General features: G+C 36.2%; 1 protein-coding gene across 4 annotated transcripts in view; it reads left to right on the top strand.

The window, feature by feature from the left end:
- The first annotated feature begins 1425 nt into the window (after positions 1–1425).
- The window catches only part of rapgef2a (Rap guanine nucleotide exchange factor 2a), a 42423-nt gene continuing 20825 nt past the window's right edge, over positions 1426–23023 (top strand). For 3 of the 4 annotated variants that reach the window (XM_067402439.1, XM_067402437.1, XM_067402438.1), the window contains exons 1-7: positions 1427–2103; positions 18592–18662; positions 18759–18815; positions 21971–22054; positions 22142–22217; positions 22302–22469; positions 22924–22941. In XM_067402439.1, coding sequence (XP_067258540.1) covers positions 2020–2103; positions 18592–18662; positions 18759–18815; positions 21971–22054; positions 22142–22217; positions 22302–22469; positions 22924–22941 — 558 coding nt within the window. In that variant the 5' untranslated portion in view covers positions 1427–2019. Of the gene's footprint in view, positions 2104–18591; positions 18663–18758; positions 18816–21970; positions 22055–22141; positions 22218–22301; positions 22470–22923; positions 22942–23023 lie in introns of all 4 variants that reach the window. The other variant, XM_067402436.1, reaches the window with a different exon arrangement.

The raw sequence follows: 23023 nt of genomic DNA, 5'->3' as shown, positions 1-23023 counted from the left end.
CAACCTGCTGGTTGTTTTTGGTATTGGGCAATCAGAAGCTTGTGAAAATCTGTCAGCTAACACACACTGGTTAAGTTTTCACTTATATAAAACTCTCTTACATTCTTAGTAAAATGTCATATCGGTAAATTAGTTAGAAACACTTACTTAATTACAGCTTCAGTGAAATTTTAAGCATATTGCTTAGAATGTTCACATCTGACTAAATTGTCTATCAGTGCTCAGTAGGCATACTTAATAATAATAATAATAATAATAATAATCATAATCATAATAATCATAGATGAATAATAGCCTAGATAAAAACCCATTTGTTGCTTGCTGTACAACATATTTCGTTGTGCTCTTATATCCTCCTGAGACCCAGAAAAAAAAAAGTTGTTTTGGAATTTGGTATTTTTTGCCGTCTTTATATTGTTTAGAGCATAAGAAACAAATGAAAAACGAATATTTTTATTAACAAATTATATTTTATCCATATGTTATGCTTTGTCCTCTGTGGTGGACACCAGGACTAAGTTTTTTTAAAAATAAAATTGCATTAAATGACATGTATAGGCAAAAAAAAAAAAAAAAAAAAAAAAAAATTGCAGCAACATGCAATGAAAAAAGAAGTGTAATGGGAGTAATAATTGGCAACATTTTCATAATAATATCTAATAATTGATAGAAATATTGATATATAATTTCTTTCCCTATTCACTTGTATCTCCTAAAATGCCTGATAAACATGATTCAAGACCTCTATGGAGGTCATGTATGAAATCATAACATTTTAACCCATAACATTTTCCTGAGATGTTGATTCATAACAAATACTTTGAAAATTAATCCGATTTAAATGATAATTACAAAATATGAGAGTGCTAATTTTTCATTTTCAGTCATATTTAAAGAACAAGAAGTTGTTATTGTCATGACGAAACCTCTGCAATGCCCTGAATGTGCTCTTTACAGGACAACCAGACTTAAAACACATGTAACATGCATGATGTCAGAAAAAATCACTATAATATAATATCCACTACAGAGGACAAAAGTCTATTCCTGGGTCCCAGAAGGATATATTTTTGTTAAAATAGGTAAATGTCATGTTTTGATTGTTATTATTGCTCCAAATAAGATATTTATATAGTTAGATCAATTGTCTTTAGTTTTAACTCTCATTTTTAATCGATTTTTTTTAATGAAAAATTTACATTACAAGTTAAGGAAGCTTTTAAATATGCACCTTTAGATTAAAAGTTTATTTCTAAGTAGGAAAAAATTAGACGTTTCGGGTTTAATAACACGAGTCCGCAGTGCTCCATTATCACAGATCTACCTCAAAGTTTGTCTGAACTTATTTGTCCACTGGGTGTGCTAGAAGTCGCCATTTCATTTCTTGCTTCAACTCTTGTGAATCACTGCGTTGTCACCGGTCCAGTTTCACCCCGCCCGTCTGTCCGGTGTTCTTTGCTCAGTCGCTATGGACGCAAGTCACTTTGTTAAACTTCTCCAACTTGGAATATCGGACGTTTAGTGTCGGCTTTCCCCTTTGACACGACCGAAGAGACTTGCCATAGGCGGAGTGATGAACAGCTAACGTACCCCGAAACAACGGAGCTTACGCCTGTATATCCGCGAGCCTCTATCCGGACACAAGACAATGCTCAGACGTTCATGGACGTGTTAGTTGCTGTGTAACGTTAGTTGTTTCAGAGATGTTTCTCGTCGAAAACGTGATTCTGTTACACTGTCGTTTATACGCTCTCTTTGGAAAGACATTATCGAACGCCATTAACTTTTAACGGTGTAAATATTTAACGTTACCCCCCTGTACGCCGCTGTGAGGATCTACCGTTACCCGTGGTTTGAATAGAACTCCAGCCCGGGGCTCGGAAACTGGCCCACTTCGAGATATTTTTGTGTTTTAGAGAACGTATGGGGTTATACGAATGACGGCTCTGCTTAAAAGGAGTCGGAAGCGTTAGGGGAAATGTACGAGGTTTAATAAAGGAGATCTTTTGTTACATGTGAATGCACGCGGACAGAATGGCGTCATATGTGGACAATAGTTTTCGGCACGCGATCATGAAGAATCCTGCCGATAGGACGCAACAGGTAAGAGACAACTGTATTAATGCTGCCTAGACATACACTGTGTGTGTGGTTGTTTACTTACTTTGTGCTACACAACAGCTGAAATGTCAATTTTTTTGGGAAACCGTAGACTGTTTAAAGGTATGAACTTAGAAGACTGACTTAGAAGGTATGAAGACAAGGGTTTATACAAATCAAGCTGGATTAAAACGTTTAAACGGGTTACTTAAACCGACTGATTTATACAATGTAGATAATTTGAGTCATCTTGAGTCGTATAAACCGTTTTCTAGGAAAGAGTTTACACAACTTAAGCTGACTTAAATTGACGTTTACCCACTCAAGTAGACTTAAAACGTATCAAGACAAAGGTTTATACAACTCAAGCTAACTTAAAAAGCCTTAATGAAACAGTTTATTCCACTCAAGCTGAGTTACAACATTTCAGTAGACTGTTTCATACAACTTTAAAACAGTTTATACGACTACAGCTGACAAACATTACCAAAAAACCGTTTAACTGAATCTGACTTAAACCCCTGGTTTCACAGACAAGGCTTAAGCTAGTCCCAGACTAAACTGTATGTTTGAGCTGTTTTAACTTGAAGCAACTTGCACTGATAAATCTTAAATTATATCAGTGCCACTGTTTTGTCTCAAAATGCTCAAGAGTAAGTTAAAGTTGTTGTTTTTTAAGGCATGTTTAAAAAAGCTACTTAAATGTCCTAATTAAACCTAATCCTGGCTTAATCTAAGCCCTGTCTGTGAATCCGGGCCAAAAATTCATACATCTCGAGCTAAATTACAACGTCTCAATCAACGTTTTATACAACTCAAACTGACTTAAAATGTGTTATTCCGTTTAAACGGCAAGAAAATGGTTTCTGTAACGATTTATACAACACAAGCTGACTTAAACATCTCAAGGAAACTGTTTATACAACTCAAGCTGATTTAATTGTTGCATTTAGACATTGTAAATCAGATTCAGTTGTATAAGTAGTTATAGACATTTTTATACACAGTTGACTTAAAATGTCTAAATGAAACGGTGTCTCCATCACATAGTGGGCTCAGACGTTGGACACATTGTTTATTTTAGACCAGCTTGTTTAAAGGCGCCAAGAGCTCCAGTTCTACTTATTTTTTTTGGGGAGTTGCGGTGTCCCTTTAGTATGTAACTAAAACAAAGTCAAAGGACTTACTGTTTTGTTCCACATCTATGCTCAGTTTTGTCGTAATCAGAGCCCACAGAGTTTTAAAGCTTTGCTTAATATAGTCACACTCATCAGGGTTGGTAGGACCTTGTTGCTGTGGTATTTCAGACGCGTATTACTCATCTGTCGGAAAGGAGTATTTCCTCACCATATACCCTGCAGACCAGACTAGATCATCCTCATTTAAACCAGCTGCAATAAACAAATGTCACAGCACCATTTAGCCGAAGACCACAAGCTCATTAGAGTTTTTTTAACTACCAACATTGTTTGAATGTCTGAGCACACTGAACCTCCTGCCTGTGGCCACGTAAAACTACATTTGTGTTCTGTGTGTGGGACATTTGGATCGTGAGTTTTGAGCCCAGGAATTTAATGAATCAAAAGAATGTGAGGAATGTAGTTTATAGTGTTGGCCCTTCAGATCCATCCGCTTGTGTGCTGCTTTGAAGAAATAAAGCACTTCCTTTAAGGAATTCATATTTTGCATCTAATTAGTGCGATATGTTCAGGTACACCACAAAGCTCAAATATGAATCCTCCGTAACCAAAAAAGGATTACTGATCGGCCTCTGGGACCTCTGACTCCCAGAGGTCTCAAGCTGAGAGAAACTCAAAAGCCACTGTTTGAATGTGTTCCCGTGACTGTTGGCCCAGTGTGAAATAAATGAAGAGATAAGCAAGCACTAACACCTTCTGAACACATTATTGAAGCTTTGATGTTGTATACTAACTTTAGCATAATCAAATATTTACATTGTGCCTCTGACTACAACCTATTAGTTAAAAATGTGGGCAAGTAACCAAAAGGTTGTGTGTTTAAATATGGCAGGAATTGATCCATGAGCTAGTAGCACTGTGTGCTTTAGCAAGTAACTCCCAGTGTCCAGTGGGCTTTTTCATTAAAAAGTGTTTGTCACTTTGGATAAGCGTCAGCACAATGATAAATTAATTAGGCTAGTCCTCAAGCTGAAAGGTTTTCAGACGGTTATTAATGTTAATCTGATTACCACATGTTAAAGTAGTGCTTTGGACAAGGACCAGGATGGGTTAGTGTATGCCTATATAAAATGTGCTACCTTTCCCCAAACAGTGTAAATTGACATCAAGTACAAAGATTGCTGTTGTTGCAACATGGCCATTGGACCGTTTACATTTTGTTCATTAATGTATTGTCAACATAGACTGTGAATGTGTTAGTCACTGATGATTATGGCAAATACATCAGTTTTGTGCTTCTAGTACGACTTAATTAAAAAGTGTTGCAACCTTCCCTTAAGTTCCCTGTCTGATTAGTCATGAATTTTTTTTTTTTAAACCTGTAGATGAAAAGATTGGCATTGTTATATATCAAAATTAAACAAATGTATTGGTTATTTTATTGATTTATATGATAAATTTACATCTATTAACATGATCAATTAATAAAATAATATTTTTACATAGTCATATGGCTAATAACGTTACTTTGAGGGATGTATGATAGTGGTTTCCCAACATAGCTCATTTCTACTTGGTCAAACAACATTCACTGGCCTCCACTACATGTAACTCTCATGCGGTCATGATCTCTCAGTAGTTGTGATGTTATTGAAGTAGCAACATATCTTTTATTCCATATTGTGATGTACATTCAGGTGTAACATTTTGCACTTAAAAAAAAGGAGGTAGTATAGTTTTCATAAAGTTACAGATAGTACCCTCAGGGTAGAGTAGCAGTTGTGGAAGGAAGGACAGCAACTTAGATTTGGTGATAATTACGTAAGCTTCCAGAAGTATTTTGATGTAGTTATCCATTGAGTACAAGCTTGCCACGTGCCCTTTAAAAAAATACATATATATATATATATAAAAAAAATGTTTTTAGGAATTTTTGCAATTTTCCTGTTTCTTTTTTGTTGTTCACAATAAGCATTTGCACAGATGCCATATGTTGTAGTTGGTTTATGGCAAAGTCCCTTTCAAGGAAAGTCTGTGAAAGTCGGGTATCCAAAACCAAGTCCTAGTCCTATCTATTTGAATGGTGGAATCCTGATATCTCAACCTGCTTGCCAAACTCACTATAAAATAACATTTTTCAAATCCGCATCAAAATCTGACATGAACTGTCCCATAAATGTTGTTTCTTATGCTCAAATAAAAAATTTTCAGGCAAGACCAGTCAAAGCGTGAGTCTCAGGTTTCTAGAAACCCCTTTTCAGTTAGTAAACATTGTGATGTTCTTTGTGGGTGGAGCGGAGCTTATGTGGAGGCAGAACGATTCCCAGACCATTTCACTAACGCAAACTAGCAAGTTTTGTTAGCTTGTTTTTTAACAATAGGTGCATCCCAATTCATGTACTTATGCACTATTCTATGATGTTTTTAAGTACAAAAAGTGCGAGTAGTGCATTTACACAGAAAATTCCTAAAAGAAAAAGTGCACTTTAAATAGCCGGATGATACACTAAATTAACGGAAAAAAACAAAGTGTGGAATGTTCGACACTTCATGCACACAACTGTCGCAGCTTTAATTACCTTGCGGAGGGGGAGGGTCTATCTGACTGATGTTTAATGACAAAACAACCATATAAAGTTCACACACTACATGGATGAGTATGCAGTGCATAAGTACATAGTATATAAGTGTATAGTGTGTCATTTGGGGCGCAACAAATGACTGGAGAAAATCCAATTCGCTCACTCAATGGACGGACAATCTGACAGGTTTACCTCCACTGCACTTATGGCAATTATAGAAAGGGAGACAACACAAACTTTTCAAAAGTTTCCATAGTCTCTGGTTGTTAGCTAGCAGTTGCCAAACAAAGTTGGCTAACTTGTGCGTTAAAAAAGTTTAAATTGTGAGAAATCACTTAACTTCCCCCAAATTTCTGGTATGCATGGAAAATCTTTAGACATGTCACCAAACCATAATCCATACCAACAAAAGACAGTAGTTTAATCAACCTTACCTGATATGAAGTGTGTGCTGCAAACGTAAGCATTTTTGATGGTTTCTGTCCAGTCTGCTCGTTTATTGTGTTTAACCACAACTTTTGTGTGTGTGTCTGGCATAATGCATTAATTTCAAATTCGAGCCTGTACTCCATCAATTCTGTCACCCAACAACACAACAAGTTGACATTTTAGGGTGCGTTCACACTTGTCATGTTTGGTTCGATTAAAACGAACCCTGTTTAGGGCTGGGGGATATATCGCATGTGATTGTCACGCGCATTTCGTCAGTAACGCCGGTTCCCTGATTACCGCTAAATCACCATCACCTGCTTTCAAATGGAGTGGCATTTAATAGACAGAGCCATAGTTCACTGACAAGCCACACAATATTGCGTTCATTATCGAAGGCGATTCATCTGCGATGTGAACGCGATATTGCGTGAATCCTCATGGTTTTTCTCATCATAGTCGCAAGTTTGCCCATCACAGGCATCAGACACGCATCTCCATGCAGATGATAATTTGTGTGTGTGAGGGATCTCCGCCGCTGTTTTGACTATGCACACACAATAAGTGCATTTATCCCAGCACGCAGTGTTGTTTTGGATGTTCGGTAAGTTCTGTCTCAAAATAGGTAATACATCATAAAATCCAATCAGATTGTAAACGTATCCCTATGCCTGTAGTTTTGGTATCTTTTGGTTCAGTGATAAAATTGCCAATCTGAACGTTAATCGGACCAGGACTAAATGTTTTTTTTTTTTTTTTTGGTCTGGGCCAAACGAACCGAACTAAGTGTGAATGCATCCTTAAGCTCCTTATGTGGCCGACTATAACTGGCAAACTAGCTGGTGGTTTGTATTGGCTGCCTCCAGCTAACCCTGTGATGTAATTGTGACGATGGCAATAAAAGGGTCTGTGGGAACTAGAGCTTCGAATGGCAGCTGCAGTGGCACGATGACTTTACAAATCAGCAATTGGCTCTTTTTATTTAGAAGGTGGGACTTATTCCGCCATATTGCTGTAATAGGAGTGAACCGTCTTTCTATATCTATAATCTTTTTGTCACGGCCTCAAGTGTGGCACAGGTGAAAGTATACACACATATTAATTATTCCAGTGACTGTACAGTAGTTGCAAGTGTTTTTGTGAATAGATTGATGGAGATGTACTGATTCATAGAAATAAATTTGCTTGCTTGTTTTTTCTGCTTTAATCAGAGTTTGAATAAGAGACGTTTTAATACATTCTTACTTGCAAAAGATAATGAAGGAAACCAATCTAATGTGTCTTTAGAAAACACATTGTTGACGCCTTTTTAATTTTCTACAAGTATAAAAATAACTGACTATAACAAGATCCTAGTTCATATTATAATCAATTGTCTTGCCTTTATATCTTCTCAATCTCATGTTTTTTTTTCTCTCTTCCTGCCATCTTTCACATGCTCATATATATTCCGTCTCATACATGGTTAAGATACCAGTTGCCCACAATGAGAGCGGAAAGCCACACTGAACCTCACTTATGATTGTGTTTGTGCACAACATTCTCATGTCTGTGGTGTGTGTGTGTGGGCACATGTGTAAAGAAGTGACTTTGTATGCCGTTCGCTCTTATCCATATGTAAACATTTCAGGACATTGAAGCTTTTGCCTCACCAGAGACTTCATTCTCTCCTTAGTTATGTAACCGATTTTCTCTGTTCCCTGGCCAGTTATTATGTTTTATAAGCCTGTTTTGTCCATGAGCACACACATACTAGAGAAAGTGTGTGTACAACAGTCAGGGTCTTTAGAGTTTTAAGGTGTTACTTCCCCCTGTAATGATCCTCGCCTTGGTATGCTTGCTGCGGAGAGAGCAACAGGAAAAGAGCAGAAGAATGAGATGTACTGAGATAGGAGAGGAGTAAAAGAATGAGAGGAAGAGGGAGCAAGAGAGACCAACAGAAAAGAGAAAACAACTTAATTGAGGTTGAAGGTCTAGACCCTAAACTAAAGTCTTTAATTTCTTTTTTTTATTGTTAATTCTTAGGCTAAAAGTGTTGTGATTCTTAAATCAGACTAGTATGACTAACAGATTTTTATTGGCTAACATGATTATTGCTAATGTAATACATTCACAAAAACACTAGAGCAGGGGGGGTCAAAGATACAAGCCACAGGCTAAATATGGCCTGTGCAAGAATAATTATTTGAACAAAAGAATAAATTAATTAAAAACTTCACATTCGTGTTTTAATATTTGTATGAGATATTCATATTCATTTTAGCTGTAGTTAAATGCTTTAATTTGTTGTGATCCATTTTTATGCTTTCACATAAAACAGCTTTTGACAGCTTATGAGTGACAACTGTCAGAGAGCAAACCCAGTTCATTTTCTCACTTAGAATTTTTAATTAGAACTTAAAATATTAAGTGTTAAACAAACAATTGTTTCTAAACCTCCGCTGAATTATTTATTAAAATAATACATATTATTATATTTAATACTCATTTGATGCTGTAGGAGTTGGACTGAGAGGCACGGTTGGGAATAAATGTGCCTTAAAGCGTTTGTTCACCCAAAAATGAAATTTCTGTCCTCACCCTCATGTCGTCCAAAACCTATAAGACCTTCGTTCGTCTTTGGAACACAAATTAAGAAATTTGTGATGAAATCAGAGGGTAGAACCCAGGCCAATACTAAGCCGGCATTTGGACTTGAACACGGAAGCTCTGCACTGCATTCCCTGCGTCAACTGCATATAACAACAGTTCAAATTGTTAAATAAAGTCATTATTGTTTTGTTTTTGTGCACAAAAAGTATTCTTGTTGCTTCATAACATTAAGGCTGAACCACTGTAGTCACGTTGACTATTTTAACAATGTTTTTACTACCTTTCTGAACCTCAAAAGGTGCAATGACATTGCTGCCTATGTGTGGTTCTTCAGATTTCATCAGAAATATCTTAATTTGTGTGACAGAAATTCCATTTTTTGGTGAACTAAACCTTTAATGTTTTATTTAAGTCTAATTTTGTGCTAATGTTGGTTTAGCTGGTGAAGCTAAAGTTATCCAGCCTGGAAGTTTGCTTGTAAATATGTATGTATTGATTTAATATTTCTTAATCAGTTTTGTATGTATATGTCATCTACAGGTTCTTTCTAAATTAAATTAATCTATTCCATCTTTTCTTTTTTGTTTGATTCTGTTCATAAGCTTGAGAAAAGAATGTGTATTTACGTCAACGTTGAACAAATAAAACCCATCTGACATTGATTGAGAACCTTCCAAGTTACCATTGTGCCATAATTATAACATTACATTTCTTCCATTTACCAAAAATTGTGCCACGCACGAATGCCACCCACACAGATCTCATAATTTGGTTCCTCTGAACCATAAAAGTTCCATGTTTCATCTGCATGATGATTAAATGTGAGATGTCTGTTTGTCAGGGTTTGCTAAATCTTTTGAGCTTGCTGATGTTTTTGAAATATGCAAATCTGCATGCATAAAAAAAAAAAAAACCCTGCCGAGAGCACTTTTAATCCATTATGAGCATTTTAGGCTTTGAAAAAAGTTTTAAAGAATTTGAGCTCTCCAATGATCCCATGTCTGCTCTGATTACTAGTTACTGAATTTTGTGTTTCACTACAGTTGGAAAAACACTGATTTGTATTACAAAATGTACAATTTTGCAGTAAAAAAGTTTGATATTGTGATCTGAAAGGGGAAAAAAACATGTTTATACTGTCTAATTTTACTTTGGCATTGTGCGAAAAAATGGACTTTGGAACGGATTTACATTCTTCCGAAACGCATTAGCCTTGCAGTTTCATAACAATGGTTTCATTTCCTCTCCCCTGGCTGTTTTTGTGTTATAGCAAATCAGCCATTAGTGAGTAAGACCTCCTGAAATGCCTTTTTGAGAAATACAGAATCACATGTTGTTTGAGTTTTAAATAGAACAATAAAAACACTTACTCTGTTATCTTTTGCACATAATATCACAAGACTTGATCTTGATAAGCCACAAAATATAAATGATATAAATGGCTATTATTGCTAAAATATATGTACATGTCCTGATGTACATGTAAGTAGGTATGTTTCCATCCATTTTTATGCACATTTTGGGATATTGCATAAAAACACCAAGGATTGAAACAATATTTTTATCCGATAACAAAACGTGCATAAACTACGATGGAAAAATGTACTGAATAAATTCCTCGATGCGCATCAAAAAAGTCATAACTGAACTAATCAGTTGTTTTTGTTATTTTGAAATGCCTGAGTCTGTTGTCAAAGTGGTTCAGTACAATTGCCTCCCAGAACTCTTACATGACTGCGTTCCCAAACAGCAGGCATCCGCCTCCCAGAGCAAGGTAACATGACAGCGCTTATTGTTTTGGCTGCATGCTCTGAGGCGAAAGTAATTTATTATATGTGAAAAAAGACCCACAGTGGCTTCTCCTACTACAGCAACTTACAATTTTCTTAGTGATATTTGGCGACAGTTTATCTGGAAGTGACGATTTTAAAACGGTGCTTTATTTGCAAATGTTTTGTGCAATATTCCAATTTTGCACATAACCTTAAATTCGCAACTTTTGATGGAAACATAGCTGTTGGCTAATGTTGTGTGCAGACTGCAGAGCAATATGCCCTGTATTAGCACAGATCTTATACCCAATTCTGAAGAACACCTCACAGAAACTTAATAGAAAAGAGCATTGCTAGATGGGTTGGAAATGTTTTTATTTGAGACTGGGGCCAAATTCTCAGCTGTGATCCATTTATCATTTTCCCAGAACCGTGACATCATAAAGGTCAGAGGTGAAGCTGAATTGGATTATTTTTAGTAAAGGATGTTTCCGTTTTTACCCAAGTTAGACCCATTGAGCATGTGAGGGGGAGTGAGAGTCATTTCTCTGATCCTGACATATGTTTTTCTGTTCCTATCTCCCTTTATTAAAGTGATGTGTCAGTGCTGAAAAGTGCATTAGTACACATTGCTATATTAATAATAATAATGTCTTATCAGCTTTTCCTCTCCTCCTTGCTTGTTCTCTTCAATCCTGTTCATTAATCAGCACTGATAAACTAACTCCTCCCGTGTCAAAATGTGCGCACGGAAACATTATTACACATTTCAGTAGAATCGTGACTGCATAGTCTACTGTAGCCTTTTTAAAAATGCATGTTTAGTCAAATTAAAAAGTGGGCTAATAGCAGGAATCTGAAGGCGGTTGTTTTCATTCACTCTTTAGTTGACAGGCCCTCACTTCAAGTGTGGGATCTAAATGTTCCAGAGAAATGGCTACTCAAAACATTACTTTGTTCTCACAAGGAAATAATGAAAAGACTGTCTTGACTTTTCTAAACTGCTTGTCTCACAGTGGACATGTGACTTTTCTGCTTTCTTTTGTGGTCTAGTGTTAGAATATTTATACCAGGACTGCTTCATTGTTGTTGGTTTGAGAGTGAATCTCTGATAGCCTTAAGGAGTTTGTGGATGTTATGGAAAGACATGAACCAGAGCAGTATTGCTTCATATTTGGTATTGCCTGCTGGTGGATGTTTACACAAAATCAAAGTTATTCCAGGGTCATTAAGTGTAATTTCTGTTGCATTCAGGCTGGTTGGGATGCTCAGCGAAACAAATGTTTGCCCATCATCACTGGCTTTTAGTTGTCTTTGCAAGTCAAGCTGATATAGGAGAGAGTATTTATCATAAAAATGTATTTACTTTAAATATTACAAAAATGCCAGTGTAAAGAGAACAACAAATATTGTCTGTTCTGTTTTGAATTTGAATGAACAACCATGCTTGTAACACAGATCAACCATGTTAGTGTGCTTTTCATGAGCTAACTGGAATGTGAGTAATTCAGGGTCAGAGGTCAGAATCTGAATTTATGTAGTCCTTCTAGACAGATGCTGGTCTTATTCAATGTACGTGTACAGGATGCATATGGATATTTGGTGCAATACAATGGCCTATTCACCATCTGAACTGTAACTCAGACAATGTTTTACCCAATTTAGCAGCACTCATTTCTCGTTTGTGGTATTGCTCTTAAAGCCTTCCCCCTCTTGTTCACCCAGCTGGCTATAATGGGTTTTCCCACCTGCTAAGTGCTAACCCTGCCATCGAGACACCGGGGTGGAGGGAATTTCACGCTTTACACAGAATGTGTTCTGAAACTTAGAAACCGCACAAACACAGATGCTGGGCAACCGTTAGCTTTTTAGTTTTCATTTGTACATTTCCAGTTTGCATTTTCACAGGCACTTTCTTAGGAAAACAACTTCCTAAACAGTTGTTTTTAAATGCTGTCAGTTCCTTTAATAGGGAAAGCATTGAATCATGTTCTAAACAAGTAATATACACAGGGACACTTTTTTTCCACATGTTGTGTCATGAAAGCCCTCTCATGGCTAAAGAGGAATTTGTTTTGGCTATATAATAAGTGGCCACCATGTTTAAACTTAGGATTAGTTCACTTTAAAATGAAAATTACCCCATGATTTGTTTACCCTCAAGCCATCCTAGGTGTATATGACTTTCTTCTTTCAGACAAATACAATCGGAGTTACATTAATAATCACCCTGAATCTCCCAAGCTTTATAATGGCAGTGAATGGAAACCACCTGTTTGAAGCTCAAAAAAGTACATCCATCCATCATCCGTACTCCACGCAGCTCCAGGGTGTTAAGGCCTTCTGAAGCGAAGCGATGCGTTTGTGTAAGAAAAATACCCATATTTATCCATGTTATAAAGTAAAATAACTAGCTTCCGCCAGACCGCCTTCCGTATTCAACTTACGAAGAAAGTGTAATGCCTTTCCCAGTTCAAAATGTCTAGGCTACGTCCTGTGCCTTCCGTATTCAACTTATGATATAAGCGTAATTGACACAAGTAAGTTGAATACGGAAGGCGGTCTGGTGGAATTTTACTTTATAACTATGTCTGTATTAAAAAAATGTATTTAGTTACCACTTGTAGTACACTTGAACCCATCTGATGCATTTTGTTTAATACAGCGATAGTATGTTAAAACTACATTTTAGTTCATATTCATGGTGTCTCAAAATAGCACAGTTGAGTACACTTAGATGTGTTTAAGGTTATCTTAAGAAGTTATAAAGAATAATTTTTAGTATAAAGTACAAAATTAGTGTGAGAAAATGGGGCATTATGGAGGTCTACTTTTTTCACCTAGGAAGTACTTCAAAGATCCACGGTAAACCATGGTACATGCCCAAAAAATATGGTTTTGCCAAGGTGCTTTTTTGTATTTTCCATGGTATATGGCAGTAATAATTTTAAGGTTTCAGATATTGTGTGTTCAGAGTGTGTTGTAGTAATAATGGCTGCATCTGAGTTACACTTGTGTAATAATATTCATTGCAAATTTGTGTGGTTAATGACTCATTGTTAGTTATATAATTATTGTTTACACTGCTTTACTAAAATACACCTGTGAGAGAACTGAAAGGAAAGTGGGTGTAAAGTTTCTTTCTCTGCAGCATGTGTCGGTTTTGGTTTTGAGGTGGCACTGTGAATAACAATGTTTTATTCGTACAAGAAAGCAAGGAGGAATGAGGATAAAGAAGAACTTGTAGACTGATTCATGTAGAGGATCTTAATGGAAGGTATCGGCTGAAAGCGTACTGATGGTGCTCTCAACTACAAAACAGAACAGGTTTTCTTCAAGGAAATAGATGATAATCTTGTGTTGTACAAGTAATTTGGCTATATTAGTTTTCAGATGGAGGAGGAGTGGTTGTGGGACTTTACCAAATGGTACATTTAAAGGCTATGCAGAACTCTTGGTTTGAAAGATATCAACAGATTTAAGAGCTCTTAAGAGAACGCCCTGGGGATTCATTAGAATATAAAGTAAAATTGCCTAGATTTTAAATGTTAGTACGAAAAGGAAGCTTTTGAAAAACCTGTCAGTGGTATGTTGTGCAATAAGAAAGTAGAAGCTGTTGAGTTTTCCTCAAGAATCATTAACCACGTTTCCACTATCAGTCCATGCTAGTGCATGCCAGGGTCAGTTGCATTTCCAGTGTCACTTCCGCGGCTTGATCGGGCCTCCTTGAAGCCAGTGGCCAGGGGTTTTTCGCCTGCTGAATACTTTGGTCCAAAGCAGGCCAACTGGGGCTTGAGGACTAGGGTAGGAAATCGAAAATCAATTCCAATTCTGCAATCAGATATTCAAAGGTTGAGCACTGTTGATATTTGAAAACAACCCAAACAAGCACACCCCTCCCGAAATGCACTAACATGCAATGCAAGAGTGAATGTGTCTTTATCATAGCTGAAACACAGCAAGCGGATGCTTCACAAAAAATAAAGTGAAGATGACAAACGAATGACAGGAAGCACAGAAAATTAACATACAGTACCCACAAATATATACAAGCAAGAGTTTGTTGTTAGTCGCCAGCAGCACACCAGCTCCAGATAAACAATGACTATATTTACATGTGCACCAATAATGTGATTATTTCTAATAATCAGAGTAAGGTCTTAATCACAGTAAGATGTTTACATGAGACGAGCAGAACTCTTCACTCCAGTTTACATGCAATTTTCATTACTCTGATTATTCGCTAATAAATATGGTTATACAACACTCAGATAAGCATACAGCATCAAATTTGACATAAAATTTAAATACAAGCCCATCTGGATGAAGATATGGAGCAGAGACTGCACAGGGAGTTGTGTTGAGAGTTTAGCGATTTGGAGAAGAGAACTTCAGAATAATGTCATGGACCTTAATCATGAAGTTGTGTGAACAACACAAGACATCTGTGTATGTCCGAGCACATGAGCACATTGGTCAGAGCAATGATAATGCGATTAAGGTGTTTACATGCCTGTTTATTGCAATTTAAAATCGGCGTGCACCACCTAGTGTAATGCGGTTATGGTTACTACGATTATGAACTTAATTGCATTCGTTTGATCAAAGTATTGCATTTACATGAGGAAAAGTTTAATCACAATATTGCCAAATCGATAATCACATTATGAGGGTGCATGTAAACGCACTCAATGACACTCAAAACCAATGTTATTCATGTATGAAGCAGAAACAATGCAACCTTGGCTTCCGTTGTCAGGCCTTCCTGTTTGGGTCTCTCCAGTGCTGGAAAGCTTGGTAACAAGCTTTAGTGTCATTGTTACATATGTTACATGTAGTTACTTTAATAACTATAAATTATGCATAATTACTTGAAACTAACCCTAAAACAAACCAAACCCTAATCCTAAACCTATAGTAAGTACATGTAGTTACTTAACATTACACTGTACTTACTATGATTTATATGATCATGTATTTATTTCATGTTTCATCTGTCTCTTCAGGGTTAACAGACCTGGCTGTTCGTAATGGGTGTTTTGCAGATTTAGTCAGAGAGCATCTGAGAAACCTTTGTAGGATTAGTTTACAGATTTGAAACTTCTGATGCCAGGCTGCGAGAATGGAAATAAATTGTAATTACATTGCAATAATGTTTTTCCCTGATCATTTCATTTGTGTTTTTTATTTTTTTTTATTTTATCAAAGAAGAACTGTAACTTGATAACACCAACACATTTAGCCTAAAGGGTTTTTTTTTGTTGTTGTTTCAAAAAGTTGTACTTTTATAAGTGAAAATGAAAGCGCATGTCATATTTTTAGATGAGACATGCCAGCATGTGTACATTAAAATATATTCCATATTTTATTCATTTGATTCAGTGATCCAGTGGCCAGGACTTCTACAACCAACTGAAATGTGACCTTGGTCTCTTGACTCAAAGGACTCAGTCCATTGCCATAATCAGAACTCTATGTACGTGTCTGTCTCCCAAAGAGGAAATGCCATAGTCCAAGAATAAACATTCCTGCCCTTCTACTCAAATCAACCAATTGCAGACCATAGCACGCCACCCCTGACTGGAACCTATTGGTCAGTTTGAATTTACTTTCAGTTGACTGTAGTGAGAGCAGATGAGAGGGATGGATGGGTTGGAGGGGAGTCAAAGACGATGATAAAGGCTGTTGGAATGTCAGGGAGGAGAGGAAGAAAGAGTGACGCCTCTAATGTCCTGTTTGAGTGAGTTTACTGTGAAGAGCTGATGGTATATGTGTACATGTTCTGGCCTTTAAAGGTCTCTGCACTTCACTTCACACACAGTGAGACCACATAGAAAATCTAGGACTCAAAGTCAGATTTAAACCTGGAAATGAGCAGTTTAGAATTTGGACAAATTTAAAATGAAACATTATGATGTAAAATTATTAAAAAGAAGTATCTGAAATTCATCTAAATGTTCATACAGTGTATTATATTATTTAGACCTCATTTTATGTTTTTCTTGTCAGAATGTATATCAAACTTTCATAACCTCAATATGCAGCCAATATGACCTCATCACCTGAAGTTTTGAAATCGCAGGAAATGCCTTATGGGTGACCCTAACTTGTGTCAACAGGACCATGTGATCTGCCCTTTAAAAATGTGTTAAGCAACCTGAGGTGTTGGTAAATCAAGCTAAAAATCTTGACGGATTGTTTTTAGTCACATTTTGGTTACTGTTAAGAAATGTTTGTATTTCTGGTGATATCCTTGCACATTGAATTCAAAGGTGCTTGTATTTTACTTGAGGTTTTTGCATCTCATCGTTTTTTCTCGCTTTGCAGAAGTGTGATAAAGGGTTTCTATATTAGCTTTAATGTGGTTATATCTGCTGTGTAGCTCTTTCCTTTTATTCTATATGCTCTTACATAATAGGTTTATCATATAATCTCATTGTAAGTCTGATGCTGCATTCAGCTGCATCAACATAATCTCTGAACAGGAAATGATTCTTTCACAGATTTTTCTTATCAGTAATTTACTTACAGCGTAACTATTAGACCAGAAACACTAAACAAATGTAAATTCTTGACCGATGCATTGCAAGCACACAGTCCTGTTATGATACAAATCTTAAATCGATTTGCCATTAAATCCAAAGTGGTGTTCTTCATGTAGCTAATTACTGCAATTATAGCTAGCTATGAAGAGTTAAAGAAATCAATCTTCTTTCTAAATAACTGCTATTCAGCTATGTCTGTTAAATCTTTGACAAATACGATTACAGTAAACATTCAGATCTCTGTTGGCGCTGCAGCTGACCCAGAGAGAGCAGTTGTCATATATATTAGTATGAAATGGCTTCACAAACGGTCTTTTCAACCACACTATCATTATTTCTGACTAAAATAATTCAAATTTCCACAGAAATTTTGGGCTAAAAGTAATTGAAAAGTAAAGACTTCAAATAAAGACTGTATCAATAAGTGATGTCTTTATGAGTGAGTTAAGAAATCATTCATTCAAACCAATTTAAAAAAATAATTCAAATGAATTTAACATGTTTTAATAGACTGCAGCAATTAAAACCTCTTATAAATTGTTATTGTTTAGTTGTCTATTCAGAATCGTGGGAGAATCGGGATCTCTATTTCAAACAACAACAAAAAAAAAAAAAATGTGTTTCTCGATTAATCCAGAAATGTGCAGCTCTACTATAAATGTTTTTAAGATATGCTCAGCATTATTTTGGGCCATCTTGATGGCATTTTCAGTGAATCAGGCTTGTAATTTCCAGAAAAGTAGATGCTTTCGTTTTTTTAGAATGTGAGACATCCAGATTGCCTTTTATTTTATCAAGAGGAACATGAAAATGACAAGTATAGTGGAAAAACTGAAGCGAGCAAAAAGACCTGAAAGTGAAGGAGTGAATGGAGTATCTGAAAACATTCCATTCTTGTTAAACACTGATTTCGTAACTCAGGATGGGTGGAGTTAAATAGTGTTTAAGGAAGGTTGTGTGTGTACTATGTGTTTGGTGTATGTTGTGTATTTATTATGTGTGTATATATATTCCCATATATAGGGCACCTCCTACTGGTGCTTTGGTGTACATGCGGGCAGGTTTTAAATGACTTGTGAGGGGAGGGAAAACTCAGTTTAATCAGGGTACATGAATATGTTTGTGTTATGTTTGATGTTCATGTATTATTGAGCTGGACAAATGCAGTCAATGATAAAATTTGTGTAAAAATTTGGAATAAGATTATTTACTTGTCCTCACACTGTGCTGTATAAAGGCTCCAAATGACGTGGGTGTCACAGAAAAAGTTTTTTTTAAGAAATCCAGCATGACAGGGTTGCAGTTGCATACTAAATGTGGAACAGAGCTAAATGGTATGTTTTTGTAATAAATAAAATAGGTAATGGGACCGTATTAATGGGAAGTGTAGTCAATGTAAAGCAGTGTGATTGTAATGTGTTGTGTTTTGCAGGATCTGCAGATCGTGTACTCGTACCTCCATGGCATGGAAGCGTTGTCCAACTTGAGGGAACACCAGCTCCGGTACGAGACCGTTGTTTGTGTCTGTGTATGTGTGTGAAGGTAATTCCATTCCTATCACAGAGGAAATGTACTTAACACTGTTTATTTCATTTGCAGGTTGATGTGTGAGACAGTTCGATATGAACAGCATGAAGCTAATGAGGTTTTATACTAGTGAGTATCCAAACATACACATTCAGTACACTCTCACAAAGGCTGTCAGAAAATGTATTTCTATCTAGGTCAGTTTATGAGAGGTTTACATCAAAGTCACGAGGATGATTTTGTCCACACACACATCTGCTCACTTTCCCTCTCTGTCTCGGACACAAACACACACCGACATCTGTCTGGTGCTTGCTTCGTTTAAATCTGTAACGTCCATCTACAGATGGGGATTAAGCTTGTAACACTCTGCCTGTTGAAATGAAACATTCTGTTAAGGATCCCCTGTTTGCTTGGTTACTGATAAAGTAATTAAAGTAATGTTGGGGTTCATTACAAGTTAAGCCCATCAACACAATTAGTGACACAATATCAGTTCCAGAAAATATTTTTGAGTTAAATTTAAAAAAAGGAACTAGGGAACCTGTTACTGGAAGCACATGGGACCAGGCAATTAACATTAAAATACACTGTTTCAAAAGTATAACCATAGGACTTAAACAGCATACACGTTGCCACGAGTCTAGTGTGATAAAACAGTTTGTTGATCTTGACTGTGCAAAGTGTGTTATATCCAAACTTCATTGTCATGGCAAAGTATCTATTTTAGCCTGTTGGTATGTCAAAAAGGAACCGTTTACATGTACTTCTTTGGCATTATATCAGTAACACATAAGCAGAAATTCATCGACCTGACAAAGGATTATTTTGACCGCTTTAGAGCTCTATAATAAACAGGGTCTTTTTGAATAATTTGTGATTTAACAAAAAATACCAGCTTCATTTTCACATTTGACATTTACTTTTATTGCAAATTATTTTCTGTAATAATGAACATTACCTGATTATACTTGAATGTTCAAGTAAATCCTTTACATAGTCAGGGCAACATTTTCTATGGAAAAGTGAAGTCATGCTAGCTCATCAAAATCCTGAACATTCCCCACTATGTACTTTCCCCTTCATTTTCCCCCCACTTTTTCTAACTGTACCCTCCCATTATCTGCAGTAAATCTTCATTGTTGCAATGCCTGCATTAACCAGGCTGTCAAAGTCTGTGCTTTCCAAAACACACAAAATCAGCCATGTTCTGCTTTTCACTTGGGAACTGTGTTGTGCAAATGCATAGGCTCGTACATTTTCATTCAGCATAGTTTAAAAAAACACCAGTCTTAACCTCAGATGGCATGCCCAAGGACCACCAACAGCCTCAAAACTTAATTGACTTAAGCCCAAAGTATGCTTTAGTTTTGACATGAACACTTAACGTATGCATACAGCTGAGCGCACAGCCTTTCAAAGTATACTCCCAATTGATACAAAAAATATATTTCAAATAAATGCTGTTCTTTTGAACTTCACATTCAAAGAATTACAGGAAGAAATTTTTTTAAAATAGTCAAACCAAAAATTATTCAGACATTTTTTTGATATATTTTTACTAGTGGGTGCAGAACATGTAAGTGGGATAGCAAAATAAAGTAAACTGTGACATATTATACCCAAAAATTCTCCATACAGTGGACTACCAGTAAAACGAATACAGATTTGGAACCAAAAATTATTCAGACACTTTGACCTGAACATGTTTTGCTCAAGTGTTATCTGACATAATTAAGATTAATTAATTAATTATTTTTTTCTGACACAGTTTAACTTTTGTCACATTTTATTACCATTTTTTTTTTAACCAAAAGTAAATAAACTGTATTAATGAATGAAATGTTCAAGGTGTCTGAATAAATTTTGGTTTGACTATGTGACCCTGGACTATAAAACCAGTCATAAGGTCAGTTTATTGAAATTGAGATTTATACATCATCTGAAAGCTGAATAAATAAGCTTTTCATTGATGTATGGTTTGTTTCAAACTATTAGAAAATCTGAAATCTGAGGGTGCAAAATATTGATAAAATCTCCTTTGAAGTTGCCCAAATCAAGTCCTTAGCAATGCATATCCACACACAAATATATATATATATATATATTTTAAAATATTTACGGCATGAAATTTACAAGATAACCAAATGGAACATGATCTTTACTTAATATCCTAATGATTTTTGGCATAAAAGAAAAATCTATATTTTTGACCCATACAATGTATTATTGGCTATTGCTACAAATATACCCATGCAACTTATGACTGGTTTTGTGGTCCAGGGTCCAGAAAAGTGCTGTTTTCAATTGTTATAATATTTCACAATATAGTACAGTTTTTACAGTGTTCTTGAACAATTAATTGCAGCCCCGGTGAGCATAAAATAATTCCTTCAAAAACATAACTTATTGACCTCAAACTTTTGAGTGATAATATACATATCCGGAACTTTGGATCACAGTTTTTACATGTTTTAAGTTAATATCCTTTGTGGTATTTATAAAACAGTTTTTTGATGTTGTTTCATCCATACACATCACATGGTTAGTCTTTTTAAATGCTGGGCATGTGGACACTTACTGTCTAACTGGATCATTTAGCAGCAAGTCAAGTGTGCTTTATTGTTATTCTGCTATTTTTGGAGACAGAGTGGAACGAAATGTGCTTCGCAGGACCATGGTGCTACGTATTTAAACATAAATATAAACAGTACAAGTACAAACCTACACATAGTTAACCTACTGAAAGAAGTAATCTAACTATACATATACTATATATAATCTAACTATACATAATCTAAAACTACATGTACTTTACATAAATACTGTACTGGACAAATAATTTGAATTTGACATGAAGAGAGATTGTACAGCCCACTCATCCACCTATGCGTAGCCTACTCATACACTCAGTATTGCACAAAAGAGTTGCACATGTAGTGCAATGGTACAAAGAGACATTCAGGGCAAACAGCGCAACTTGGAGAGAAAGCAATATGAGTTTGTTAAAAGTGGACAAGACCTCATCCGAATGGTAAAAAGTCTGGCTATGTGAGACTTGCAAACCACAGGTGCCCTTTGCTCTGAGAACTACTGCATTGACCAAGACACATACACCCACATTTGTATGATGCATCACATTTGTTTCCTTTGCCCAACGTGGCATGCGTGTTGTTGGGTCACTGCTCCACCTGGAATATAATAGTAAGAATGGACCGAAATGTTTTTGTGCATGTTTATGTGTGTGTGATGTTGTAATATTTGTCTTTGTGTGTATGTTATAGTCCTGATGACATTGGGACCTGCTGGTATATCCTCCTGTCTGGCTCTGTCTTTATAAAGGAGTCCATGTTTCTTCCCCGTAGCAGGTATGGGTGTTTGTGTTTGGTTTGCCCCATTGGATTCTCACTGTGTCCTGTTCAGTGTTTTGTGTGACATGTGCGGTTTCATTTCAGTTTTGGTAAGCGTTCTGCGGGTAGTTTACGTCGTGGTTGTGAGTGTATCGTCCTTGAGGCTTCAGAAATGATTGTGGTGAGTTACACAAGCCTGTATATGTGCAGAAAGCCATGTATCAGTTAGATGGGGATACAGTTATCCACTCTCTGTCCCTCTCAGGTGGACTACATGGACGACAACGATGAGTATTTCCAAAGACAAGCATCTCATCGGCAGTCCAGGAGAAGATTCCGCAAGATAAACCAGCGTGGAGAGCGACAGACTATAATTGATACGGTTGATCATTATCCAGTCAACAAGCCCCCTCTCCCACCAGGATACCACTCGGTTCGTTCACAAATATATACAATTTTAAATCTGCCCTTTTGATAAAATTATGAATATACAAATAGCTGTGACTTCTAAGATGTGGTCACATTAGTGGAATTTCTGCGAAAGCAGTTCTGTTGGTCAACGTGGCGAATTTGTGTGATCAGGTTGAAGCCACTGCAAAATCTATTTGGGGAACTTTTCACCCTCACGCAAAATCCCAATTGTGTGTATTCCTATTGAAATGTTTCACAAAAAATTGCCGAACAATGGTAAACGTGTCTCCACCTTAACTCTATTTCACATGATTTGATTTCAAGTCAGTGTGTGCATCTTAACAAGTTGTAGCTTACTTATATCACTCAACTTGTGTTATTCTTTAACATTTAAATATATGAACTGTCACTGTATTTTGTATTAAATTAACATGTGGAATGTGTATTAATGTGTTTTTAATTTTGTCTTGCTGCAGGAATGCTCAAAATCCCAGGTAATTATCTTTTTAGTACTAACAAATAATAATCTTTCAGATTTTATATTGAATACTTTATCCTGCCAGCTTTATATGCAGA

The sequence above is a fragment of the Chanodichthys erythropterus genome, chromosome 12 (assembly GCF_024489055.1).
Source record: "Chanodichthys erythropterus isolate Z2021 chromosome 12, ASM2448905v1, whole genome shotgun sequence".
In the NCBI taxonomy this organism is placed as follows: Eukaryota; Metazoa; Chordata; class Actinopteri; order Cypriniformes; family Xenocyprididae; genus Chanodichthys; species Chanodichthys erythropterus.
The sequence above is the reverse complement of the archived record's forward strand: the minus strand, read 5'-3'. Positions and strand labels throughout refer to the sequence as shown.